This window comes from Hypanus sabinus, chromosome 9, assembly GCF_030144855.1.
Source record: "Hypanus sabinus isolate sHypSab1 chromosome 9, sHypSab1.hap1, whole genome shotgun sequence".
Classification (NCBI taxonomy): domain Eukaryota; kingdom Metazoa; phylum Chordata; class Chondrichthyes; order Myliobatiformes; family Dasyatidae; genus Hypanus; species Hypanus sabinus.
This window is the reverse complement of record NC_082714.1, coordinates 158,299,448-158,313,189: the sequence shown is the minus strand read 5'-3', so window position 1 is coordinate 158,313,189 and position 13,742 is coordinate 158,299,448. Positions and strand designations below refer to the sequence as shown.

General features: G+C 39.5%; 1 protein-coding gene across 2 annotated transcripts in view; it reads right to left on the bottom strand.

Annotated features, from left to right (window-relative positions):
• Positions 1-7,496: 7,496 nt before the first annotated feature.
• LOC132399960 (casein kinase II subunit alpha) overlaps positions 7,497-13,742 on the bottom strand; it is a 123,592-nt gene continuing 117,346 nt past the window's right edge. For both annotated transcript variants that reach the window (XM_059980940.1, XM_059980939.1), the window contains 4 exons: positions 13,533-13,633; positions 13,233-13,381; positions 12,552-12,641; positions 7,497-12,440 (listed from right to left, as the gene is read on the bottom strand). In XM_059980940.1, coding sequence (XP_059836923.1) covers positions 12,325-12,440; positions 12,552-12,641; positions 13,233-13,381; positions 13,533-13,633 — 456 coding nt within the window. In that variant the 3' untranslated portion in view covers positions 7,497-12,324. The remainder of the gene's footprint in view (positions 12,441-12,551; positions 12,642-13,232; positions 13,382-13,532; positions 13,634-13,742) is intronic.

The following is a 13,742-nucleotide window of genomic DNA, read 5'->3' as shown; positions in this document are numbered from 1 at the left end:
TTCCAGTGGTGCATTTAATAATCAACTTGCAAAGATGAATGTTCCACAAAGAACAAAAATTGAAGGTTTAGATTCTGTTTTAAACAGTTGAGAGAGTTCTAATTCACCAATTGCACTTGTAGACCTTCTGGTTTAAGGTACCTCTCTAGTGAAATAAGCTCACAAGTTCCAGGATTTAGATCCTCCAATAGTAATTGAACTCTGATAGATTTCCAAGTCCCTATAGATTGTGACTTGGGAAGAAAGCCTGCAGGAGTTTTTAAAAAAAAAATCATATTTTGCCCTTGTCCATATTGGTGGAGGAGTTTGCTGATTTGGAAGTTAGTGCAGAAAATTGCACAAGGAGCTGCATATTTCTGCAGATGACATGCAGAGTAGCTACAGGAAACCAGGTAATGCAATTTGCTTTGGGTAAAATGCAAGGAGCCGGCTAAGAAATTGTTGAAGCTGAGATCATACAGTTAATTAAAATGCATACACACACAGCTCAGTGTGTGCCTGGTGAAAGGACCACAAGACATAGAGTCTGCTCTGCCAATCATGGCTGATCCTTTTTTCTTATCTCTTCCTCAACCTCAGTTCCTGGCCTTCTCCCCGTAACCTTTGATGCCTTGTCCAATCAAAAACCTATCAATCTCTGCCTTAAATACACTTGACTTGGCCAACACAGCTGCATTTGGCAACAAATTCCACAAATTCACCACCCTTGGGCTAAATAAACTTCTCGGCATCTCTGTTTTGAAAAGGCACCCCTCTACCCTGAAGCTGTGCCCTCTTGTCATAGACTCTCCCACCATTAGAAACATCCTTTCCACATCTACTCTGTCTGGGCTTTTCAACATTCAAAAGATTTCAATGAGATCCCCCCCCCCCCCACCACCACCATCCTACTGAATTCCGGTGAGTACTGATCCAGAGTCATCAAGTGTTCGCCATATGATAACATTTTCATTTCTGAAACCACCCTTGTGCTCCTTCTCTGGACCCTCTCCAATGACAGCACATCTTCTCTAAGATGAGGGGCCCAAAACTGTTCGCAATACTCAAGGTCAGGCCTCACCAGTGCCTTGTAAAGCCTCAGCATCACATCCTTGCTCTTATATTCTAGACCTCTTTAAATGAATGCTAACATTGCATTTGCCTTCCTCGCCACTGACTCTACCTGAAAGTTAACTGTTAGGGTGTTTAGCACAAGGACTCCCAAATCACTCTGCATCTCAGATTCCTGGATTTTCTCCCCATTTAAAAAATAGTCCTCACATTTATTTCTACTACAAAAGTAATACAATAAAACAATGTATTTCATTTGCCACTTCCTTTTGCCATTCTCCTAATCTGTCTAAGTCCTTCTGCATCCTACCTGTTTCCTCAACACTACCTGCTCCTTTACCAATCTTCGTATCATCTGCAAACTTAGCAACAAAGCCATCTATTCCATCATCTAAAGCATTTATATACTGCATAAAAAGTGGTCCCAACACCGACCCCTGCAGAACAAAAAGCTCTGATGTGGCAGGAAGTTAGTCATTCACCATAGAATACTCAACATCTGAAAAGTAGTTTATATACTCCGTGGCCACTTGTTTAGTTACACCTACTCATTTGTACAAGTAGCTAATCAGCCAATTATGTTTATTTATTGAGATGCAGCTCTTTCAGCCCTTCAAGCTGCACTGCCCAGCAATACCCCAATATAACTCTTGCCTAACCACAGGACAATTTACAATGACCAATTAATGTTCTAATCAGTAGATCTTTGTACTGTGGGAAGAAACCCACATGGTCACAAGAAGAACGTACAAACTTCTTTCACACAGCAGTGATAATGAACCCTGTTCGGCTGCACTGTAGACCACTATGCTACCTTGCCACCCCATGTGGCATGGGTCAAGAGGCTCAGTTGTTGTTCAGACCAAACATCAGAATGGGGAAGAAATGTGATCTAAATGACTTTAACTGTGGTATGATTGCTGGTGCCAGATAGGGTAGTTTAAGTATCTCAGAAATTGCTGATCTCCTGAGATTTTCACGTGCAAGTCTCTGGATTTAAGAGAATGATGCAAAACAAAACAAATCCAGATAGCAGCAGTTCTGTGGATGCACTTCAAGGTTGTGTGCTTAGCCCACTGCTCTACTTTTTTACATCCATGACTGTATAGCTTAGCATAGCTTAAATATCATTTATAAATTTGTTGATGACAACTATTTTTGGCAGAATTTCAAATGAGGTGGTGGCATACAAGAGCAAGACAAATAAGCTTGTTGAGTGGTGTTGCAATAACCTTGCACTCAATGTCATTAAGACCAAGGAAGTGATTGAGGCCTTAAGTAAGAGCAAGTCAAGGGCACACACACCAGTCCTCATCGAGGGGTCAGTAGTGGAAAGGGTGAAAATCTGTCTAAGTTCCTGGATGTCAACATCTTCACACTTGAGTCAAACAGCATAGAAACAGGCCTTTTGGCCCAACCGGTCCATACTGACGAAAATGCTCCATCCAAGCCAGCAACCTTCTATACTTATCCATGTGTCTATTCATCTCTTTGTACCTGCCTCAACAACTTCCTCATTCTAACTTACCGTTTTAAAAAAAAATTGCCCTCTTGTTCCCGTTAAATCTCTTTTCTCACCTTTGTTGACTATTCATCAATAGATGCAGGTTAAGCAACTCATTATGCAACTCTCAACCAACCAAACCTCACATTTCACTGTCTCTATACAAACATCGCAACCATGTTGAACCCTGGCCAAGAACTCAAGACATTAACCCTACCGCTCCCTCTATACCAATACCCAGTCCAACCACTCCTCCAATTTATAACACAGAAACAGAGATCTTCCATTGGCCAGATGATCATTCCTTCTTCTCCTCCCCTAGCATGGGTTTCTTCTTTGCAATAGTCTCTGGAGTTCTTGCCACTAATAGTCTTCCCTCATTAATTCAAATGTTTCAATTTCATTGGCCCGGGGTCATCTGACTGACCTGTGTCAGATTCCCATTGGATGTAATCCAGAGATTATGCAACTTCCTGCCTTAGGTGACCTCTTTTGTTCTATTCAACTGTGGCTCAAACCAAGTCACAAGACACTGTCGAGTACACCAGCAGTGGAACAGGCAGCAAGTTACCTTGTAATTATTTCTCATTCTGGTAATTTCCTACAAATGAAAGCAGCTATATGAAAACATCTCAACATCTACATTATTGTGTCTGAAGATCTATCCTGGGTCTAACATATTGATGCAATTACACAAAAGGCACCACAGCAGCTGCAATTCGGAGTTTGAGGATACTTGGTATGTCACCTAAAGACTTTCACACATAACACTCTTTCATGCAGAGGACCACTGCATAGGATCAGAAAAAGCTGCAATTATAAACTCAGCCAGCTCCATTATGAGTTCTTCTAGTTTCCCCAGCATTGATTATTAGGAACCACACATCACCCAGGCCATGCCCTCTTCTCATTGCCACCATCAGGGAGGGGATGCATGACACTGAAGATACACACGTTTCAGAAACAGCTTCTTCTCCTCCAACATAGAATTTATGAATGGTCCATGGAACCATGAACAGTACCTCACTATTTACAGGAGCCTGAAGACAAAGTTTTTCAGAAAAAAACTTCCCTTTTTAATTATAATTTATAGTTTTTGAAGTGGGGAACCACTGCATAGGATCAGAAAAAACTGCAGAGTTATAAACTCAGCCAGCTCCATTATGGGTTCTTCTAGTTTCCCCAGCGTTGATCATTAGGAACCACACATCACCCAGGCCATGCCTTTTCCCATTGCCACCATCAGGGAGGGGATACAGGACACTGAAGTAGTACTCCAAAGAAAAAAGGCCGAGTTCACTCAACCTATTCTCATAAAGCATGCTCCGCAATCCAGGCAACGTCCTTCCTTTAAGTGAGGCGACCAGAACTAAGTACAGTACTCCAAGTGGGATCTGACCAGGGTCCTATATAGCTGCAACGTTACCTCTTGGCTCCTAAAATCATTCCCACAATTGATGGAGGCCAATGCACCATATGTCTTCTTAACCAGAGTCAACCTGTGCTGCAGCTTTCAGTGTCCTATGGACTCAGACCCCAAGATCCCTCTGATCCTCCACACTGCCAAGAGTTTTACCATTAATACTATATTCTGCCATCATATTTGACCTACCAAAGTGAACTACCTCACACTTAGCTGGGTTGAACTCCATCTGTCACTTCTCAGCCCAGTTTTGCATCCTATCGATGTCCCACTGTAACCTCTGACAGCCCTCCACACCCAACCTTTGTGTCATCAACAAATTTACTAACCCACCCCTCCACTTCTTCATCCAGGTCACTTATAAAAATCATGAAGAGCAGGGGTCCCACAACAGACCCAAGGTGCACCACTGGTAACCAACCTCCATGCCAAATATGACCCATCTACCACAACTACTCTTTGCCTTCTGTGGACAAGCCAGTTCTAGTTAAACAAATCAATGTCCAAAGTAAGGATCCCATATACACTACATCTACTGCTCTACCTTCATCAATGTGTTGTTACATCCTCAAAAAATTCTATCAGGCTCATAAGGCATGACCTACCTTTGACAAAGGCATGCTGACTGTTCCTAATCATATTATACCTCTCCAAATGTTCATAAATCCTGCCTCTCTGTATCTTCTCCATCAACTTGCCAACCACTGAAGTAAGACTCATTGGTCTACAATTTCCTGGGCTATCTCTACTCCCTTTCTTGAATAATGGAACATCTGCAGCCCTGCAATCCTCTGGAACCTCTCCCATCCCCATTGATGACGCAAAGATCAATGTCAGAGGCTCAGCAATCTCCTCCCTCAGTAACCTGGGGTACATCTCATCCGGTCCTGGTGACTTATCCAACTTGATGCTTTCCAAAACCTCCAGCACATCCTCTTTCTTAATATCTACATACAAAAGCTTTTCAGTCCACTGTAAGTCATCCCTACAATCACCAAAATCCTTTTCCATAGTGAATACTGAAGCAAAGTACTCATTAAGAACCTCTGCTATCTCCTCCAGTTCTATACACACTTATCCACTGTCACATTTGATTGGCCCTATTCTCTCACGTCTTATCCTCTTGCTCTTCATATACTTAAGGTTTTCCTTAACCCTATCCATCAAGGCCTTCTCATGGCCCCTTCTGGCTCTCCTAATTTCACTCTTAAGCTTCTTCCTACCAGCCTTATAATCTAGATTTCTATCATTGCCTAGTTTTTGAACCTTTCTTTTCTTCTTGACTATATTTACAACAGCCTTTGTACACCATGGTTTCGTACCTTATCATCCTTTACGTCTCATTGTAATGTACCTATTAAGAACTCCATGCAAATATCCCCTGAACATCTCCTTGAGACCAACTGTTCCCAATTTATGCTTCCAAGTTCCTGCCTGATAGCCTCATATTTCCTCTTACTCCAATTAAATGCTTTCCTAACTTGTCTGTTCCTATCCCTCTCCAATGCTACGGTAAAAGAGATAGAATTATCTCCTATGACTATCTCCAAAATGCCCTCTCACTGAGAGATCTGACACCTGACCAGGTTCATTTCCCAATACCAGATCAAGAACAGCCTCTCCTATTTTGGACGTATCTACATATTGTGTCAAGAAACCTTCTTGAATACACCTAATAAACTCGACGCCATCTAAGCCCCTCACTCCAGGGACATGTCAATTGATATTTCATAAATTAAAATCTCCCACCACGACAACCCTGTTATTACCCCTTTCCAGAATCTGTCTCCCTATCTGCTTCTCAATGTCCATGTTACTGTTGGGTGGTCTATAGAAAGAACAATAGGGTTATTGACCCCTTCCTGTTCCTAACTTCCACCCACAGAGACTCTGTAAACAAGTTGATGGTACTTGAGGGATTGCATCCATACACAAGAGTTCAAATAATAAATAAATTACTTAAACTTATGTAGCATATTTTCTCAACTTATCTAAAACAATCCAGTCAGTCAACTCATTTTAAAACACACAATATTGTATCATAAATCCAATACAAACTGGATTAATCTCGAGCCAACTCTGATGAAAAACATCTCAACCAAAAACTTATCCGAAAATACTTCAAACATATGGCAGCAGGTCAACGTCCATTCTGAGATGCATATTAAAACCATTGGCACAAAAATATTTTAGTAGCTGGAAATGCTATGATGATTAACTAGTTACCCAAGATTCAATTGGCAATTGTTAATCACTCATTTGTATGACTGCAGGTTGGGATACTTCTGAAGCTTGTTCCACAGGCGAATCGAATAGCTAAAGCTACATTGTGACAATTGACATAATAATGCCCACTTCATAAAACATGACTGAAATAATCAATTATTTATAGTTCTTATTGCTTCTAAGTTTTATTATCTGGCATGTTCCTAATTTAACATTTAGAAATGTGATAACTATCTCTAGGTACAAGATTAGCCATGAAGGACATTAATGATTTTAAGAATTTGGAAATAGACTATTTTATCTAGGAATGTGATCAGAAACCTTGCAGGTGGTGAACAGGTGAAATGTCCACCCATAAAACCCAAATCACAAAGTACATCAATAATGACATACACATCCTGAGAAAAATACCCCACTCAGTGCTTGGTGCTGGTGTTCTATGCCAGGCAATGGATGAACTTGCAAAGTTTTATGGGGGAAACCTTCATGAAAGGAGCTGTCATGCCAAGATCAGTAGAGACTATAAATAGCTGAAAACAAAAATAAAAAGAAAATCATATGTTAAAATCCTTCTCTGAGCAAGACTTTGAATAGAAGGGCCCCAGAGAATGATAGGGCAGCATTCTCGGACAAATGTCCCAATATTAAAATATGGGAACCCTGAAAATGTTTAAGTTTCACCTTCAAGGAAAGCCAACTCCTTTTAATTCCTGTAATATCAATTAGACACTGCTGCAAAGGCATAGTGACGTGGTAGAATATTTATTTGGTACAGTAGCACCACTGCACAGCGAACACGCACCTGTATATTTATAATGGCATTGTACCATATTTTGACCCATTAACTAAATTGGAATTAGTGTGACTGACACAAGGTCAAGTAAAAATGAGCACTGGAACACTATGTGGACCACAATCATCTTATATACACACGCACACATACACACACATAATCCAGTCTATTTTAAAGTGTAATGTGAATGCAGTATTGAAGAGGTGCACTTTCCACATAGAACATCCTAAGCTTTGTTGAAGAGGACATTCTGATTTAAAATGCACTATTTTCCCCAAAGCGTTACAGTTGTAAATGTTAATTAAAATTAATCTAGACACCATCAAAATCCCATCTCCCCTCTATTCAACTTTAGAAAAATACTGAAGGAAAGGGAAAGAGGTTTTGATGGATGAAGGTATTTCTGTCCCAAGCACCCATATGGCAGGCTGTCACGATTCTTGTATTCGCATTCATTCAACATTTGCAACAAAAGCAGAACAAAAAAAAAACCCACGCTGTATGGCACAATTTTCATGTTTTCCCTCTAGCACATATTTATCAATTTCAGTTTAACAAGAATAAAACTACAACCTGTTTTCTTTAGATTCCCAACATTTAAAAACAGGTTACTTCTACGAGTGAATTTTCTTGCATTTTTAAACAGATTAGAATTCAGCAGCATTGTAAAATATTGGCTTTTAACCTTCAAAATCTAATTATGATGCAAGTGCTGAAGCACAATTTTTTTCTGAACACAAAGGCAATTTACAGATGCAGTTAACATTGCAATCCTGCAACGAGTGGCAGAAGTCCAACCAAGATACACTGTTGCTGCAAACCAGTTTCCGTCCGCTCAGTTGCTTGTTATAGGAAAGCGCACGTCAATCAGAAAGTACATCTTCAAGCAATATTTCTTTTGCTATCTACAGTGCTCAAACTATGTGTGTAAAAATAAATCTACAAAATAAAGTTAAATGTTATATCCAGTAACCAGATAAAACAACATTCAGTTAATGTTATTACAGACGTTTCTTTCCTCTCAAATACTGTAGCAAAGTTCCGATGACTTGATCTCCTCATGCAGCTTCTGTGGGCTTTACTCAAATGCGTTGATGGTTTATTCCAATAATCATGATTACATTCTATGTCCTTTTGTCAACCTGCAGATGCCCGATAGCCCAGGCACGTGGGAAACAATGCAGTGATGAAAAATCTGAAGTTTGTGATCCACTGAAAGTGCTTGCACACACCCCAGAGGGGAAAATACAAATCACAACTACTTGTATATAAACGCAACAGAGATTCAGAATTTTCAAAATAATTTCTGCTTTTTTTATCCAGTTACTTCTACTTGGAATTGGTTACAAATCCTGACACAGTAATTTAACAACAAACAGTCCACCCGAACCCCCGGGCTGATATAGCTCTTGCAAGACTGAGTTACAAGAGCCACAGCACTATATTGGCATTCATTGTCCCAGTAAAGTGACACATTATTGCATTGTAAGATTTTGTGTGGTCAGTTTGTCATGAATGCTCAGTACACTGCAATCATTCAGAAATATTACAACAGATCCCAATCTGGTCAAGTTAAGAGCATGGAGAGTGAGGATGAGACTTGAGTAATAAAGGGAGGGACTTCGATCAGGCCGTTGTGATATCTTCTCAAAAGAGTAACACTGATTAGGGCAAGATTATATAGCTTCAATAGTAGTCACAATTGTAAAATGCTAATACCAAGCTCATTACCTTCCTTACCACCCCCAACTGCACTGAGAAACTCTGGAATACAATATATAATGCATCTGGAGTCAGAGGAGGGGCTGAAGAACTGTAGTAATAATAATTATTACAGGTGATAAGCACCAGAGCAGATATCTCCAACCTGCAAAAGGTGCCTTATCACTCTGCTCAAAAAGTTAGAAGAAAAACACATCAACTCTGAACCTTATCAAATGACTGCAACAATTTTACTTAAAAATTCAATAATTTCATTGATTAAATTTTCAAAAACATGTAGGTCACAAGTAATTTGGGGTAGAAGATATCCAACAAAAAGTGGACAATTTTCTTTCACGCCTCCGAGGTTAAGTTTTCTATGTGCATTGGTCTTGCCAAAAGATTTGATGATTCAGTTCGATCACAATGAAACCAAGAGTTTATGAGTTCAGGTGAAATTTTGTTAAACTGAGATTGTGTTTTACTCATTAATTTTTAAACAAAACAGAGACTTGCAACTTTAGCAATTTATTTTCTTTAAACAGATTACCTATCAAGTCTAAATGCATTTCACAACTAAATTAGTTATTCCTAAGACTGCAAGATAACAATTAGCTCCATTTAATTATGTAAATATACATGGGCATAGGTTTGTTTTCAAAAAGAGAGGCATTGCCAGATTTGTATTGACATCTACAACCTTCTAACACATTTGGTTTTGGTCGGAAATTCAATAGATATGTTTTTTTATGATTTCTATTTTAATCATCAGGGCTGAAGCTATAGGACCAGTAATTCATACACACAAAGGTCTAGGTGGATCCATGAGCTTTAAGAGACACACGCCTCTGATTCTCTATGATCGGACATTGCCAGGAGGCTCAGCAGTATCCAACAGAATCAGCAAAGTGCAGTACTGAATGGACTGGATATCCAAGTGTATTAAGGAGGCAGTAAATCAAACAGTAAAAAAATGTTTAAGACTGGATTGCAACTGGTGTAAATTTTAACCCTTTGAGCAAATTTTTTGTTAGTTCCATCTTCAACCAATCGATGGTGTTGATATTTTGCTGCAAACACGTTGCTAAATGTCGACTTCTTACAGATGGATGTATATAAGAATGAGGTTGCTAAATGCAAACCAAGACAGACCAATGAAACTACAAGTCATATGACATGCAGTGTACCACAAAAGATCCTTGGGGCATTTTACCACTTTTATTAAAAAGTCTTAAGTTTTGCACAGGTCCGAAATTCAGACAAGTTACTGCAGTTTGAAAAGCAGATCGTGGACCTAGTTAGTGGAGTTCTGATACTCCATGCCCAGAAATGCTATAAAATTATACTGGTAGGAGAGGGGTTTCAAATATTTACTGCAAAACAGTAACATATACAATGCATTGCAGTATCATTGTGCTAATGAACCATCTGCAGCAATGGAATGTGAGTTTAGAAAGGAAAGCACGAGTGTTAACATCACACACACTTGTGGCACTCATTATGGGGACAGGGGATTTCATTATAATTTGTTCAGAACAAACTAAATGAGCAATACTAAGAATATACCAAAATTAGGGCCAAATATCCAAAATGGCTGCTAACTTGCATTGCTAAAACATTTTAGTAATAATTTCAGTATATTAAGCCAAAATACTACTCCAATGATTACGTTAGATCATTCACACCCCACAAAAGTAAATTAAGATACCACAGTGCTTCCTATAACTTTCATTTTAGTTTTCTTTGAAATTGAAGTCCCGTAAGAGGAATTGGTGATGATCTTCGCTGCTTATTTACATGAGGTGTGTTTAGAAGAGACAAGTATCTCAACAAAATTTGATATATCGAGAGGAAGCTGTTTCTTGTTCCCATATTGAAACCAAATTGGATTATCCACAAATGCACACTGACCACCCCCAACCCATTCCCCAAACAAGGGATACACAAGAGCCACACAAAAAAAAACAAGTGACTGGAAATATCTTTTGTCTATTTTCACATATGTACCAATGATCACTGCTTTTAGAGTCTGACACCACTCCAAATTTGCATTTCCAAGCAGCTCACGGACAACCAGTTTAATGGGTGAATAAAACAAAATAATGCATACATACCTCCTAAAATGTTATTTCCTTGACTGGAACTGGTTTGGGGGTCACTGATGTTCACAAAGCAAACAACACTGCTCTGCTTTTTACTAATATGTATATGGGTACCACCACTGTAATAGCATTGTAATGTATGGCCACTGCATTAAACACAAGTTTCTGCATATAAACATGCACAATGCAAATAAGCCCCAGCACTCACTGAGGTACAGAAAGTGCCTCATCACTCTAGCATCCAGGTGCATGAGTGAGCTTGCCCAATCATTCAGTCTGACCCAATGGATCTGAAAAGGCAGATGAAAACACCATGTGGTAAAATGCACAGTGGAAAGAAGAAATAATGCACCTAATTGGATGATGAATGTGTAACCAGGGCCTGTTTAATAAAATGTAGTCAAACACAGTATTTACTCAACTGCCATCTCACTAATCACCAGCAGCAGCCTCGCTTCTAAACAATTTCCTTAAAACAAAAAAACACCCACAAATTTTCCTTCCCCACCCTACCAAAAAAGGCTGAACCCATTTGCTGATTCAATGGGTCCCCACTTCCCTTTAACTGCTTTAAATAAAAGGCAACTGGAAAAAAAACAGTAGAATCAATGGGAAATGAGCATATAAAGTGGTCGATACGTGGCATTAATGATATTCGTGCTGCCTGTTGTTTTTGTGGAAGCATTCTCAAAGCTGTTAAAAACTTCTCAGTCCACGAGTCTGAAACCAATTCAAACTCCAAAAACAGTTGCATTATCCAAAGTAACTTTATGATGTGCTGTGCTTGGGACAAAGACAGGAGAGGAAAGCCCATGGTTCACTTGGTTTGTCCAAGCAAGAAATGTGTTTTAAAAAAAGTAAAGAGGAACAAATTAGCTTTCAAGATACTCTTAAATAACAGCAGTTTAACCAGAGTACTTTGAAAAGCACAGTATAAATTTAATGTTGTGCTTCCAGTATTTAATGTTTCCAATGTGTTTCAGGTCAGAGATGAGCTCCCTTAGCATAGCCAATTCTGGCCACTTGGATTTTAGATGGCAAAGTTTCAAATCGCATTGCTGGTAAAAAGACTTGAATGAAAAAAAAAACCTGATTATTTCAAAATAAATTATTTCCGAGTTACTAAGTTATGGCAGCAGACAATGCTTCCAGAATTTGACATCGTCTGCTCAAACTTCACTCAAAAACCTTTGGGGGAAGAAATGTGGTAACACTGAACAAGTGCTCTCGTGTAGGCAACAATTTTTGACAGAGGCATTACATATGGCCTAGGTAGGACTAAAAGAGGTATACTGTCTCTAAGTTTGTAACATACAAAACACAAAAGAAAAATTTCTCAAGTAAAAATCAGCCATTTTTTTTCCTTTTCAAAATGATTGAACTGAAGAGAATCCATAAGCAACTGCTCAGACGTGACAAGCTCAGCTGGTTCCCCGTGCTTCCAAGGAGGAGTGAGGTGGAAGGGAGGGGCAGAAAAGGGGTGACCAGGCTGTTGCCAGGGTTACAAGTAGTCAGGAGGGCGACATCAAGGCTGGGCCCCAGCAGTGGCAGGAACCGGCGTCCCGAGGGTATTGGTAGCAGAGATGACTGGCGAGCCAGCTAGGGGTCCCAGTGGTGAAGAGGTTGGCATTGCAGATATCCCTGTACAAGAAGCATATTGAATAAAATTAACCTCACAAAGGAACAGAAGCTTTTTGTGCAGATTTAAACTGAATGGATGTCTCTCAAGTTGCTAATGGCACTGGAACTGACCTGACATCATACTGGCTGAGCTGATTGGAGTGCTGCCTGTTGGCATGTTACCACAGGAGCCCATTCGGGATTGGTCTTTCACAATTGGGTCTGTAGGATAAAGCAGAATCAAAACTTGGTATAAGCATTCATGATTTATACAGAATTTTACTGAAAAGACATGATCAGCTTTGAAGTTAAGTCTAATTCAAAACTATTATAAAAGTCTTTAAAAAAAAAATCTATTCCTCATTTCCAGTACAGAGGCAAAGAGAAAACTCGTATTCGCTTATTTATCATAGTAAATCGAAACACACAGAGAGATGCGCTGTTTGTGTTAACAACCAACACAACCTAAGGATGTGCTAGGGGCACCACACATGGAATATCCACAATGTTCAAGGAACAACACAAGCAACAACAACAGGACAGCAGCAACAAAACAATCTCCTCCTCCCCCCCCCCCCCACCACACACACACAACAGCCCTACTACCCCAGGACAGGCCACATCCGGGCCTCCAACCTCCACTGCTTTTACGAAACATGCATTAAGATCACTCCTATGTTCTCACTCATCCTCAGCAACAGAACTCACTTTCATCCTACGCCTCAGTGGCTTAAAGTCAAACAGAATAGGGGAAAGGTGTCCTTCCCACTAGAATTTGGAACAATCCCAGTAAGCAGAGTGAACAGGACTTACAAAAATATGGATGTTCCATAGCTTCCCTTGCTGTTAGGCGTGTTTGATGATCATATCGTAGCAGCTTATCCAAGAAATCCAGTGCTTCTGAACTGACAAGATGCTGATTCTCACTGTGGACAAAGCGTTCCCATCTTTTACGGGAATGTCTGAAACATAAAGAATGGTGTATTCAATTTTTGTCTTACAATTATGAAACAAATTTTGTCTGGATGTTCTTGTGAGGCACTACATAAATTTCTTTTTAGTGAATAATTAATTGTTTCATTTTAAACACAAACAAAAGGGATGTTTACTAACCTGCCCAGGATGTCATTAAACCGAGGGTCCAGCTCAATGTTGTACTTGTCAATGTAGTCATATAGGTCTTCTGTGCCTAGCACTTTAGCTATTCTGACCAACTTCAGTGACAGAGGAAAATAAATAGAAATAATTTGGAGGAAAGAAGATTATACAGCAAGTCAGATCACAAGTTTTAATTATTAATTAACCAATTATTATTTTCTTTAT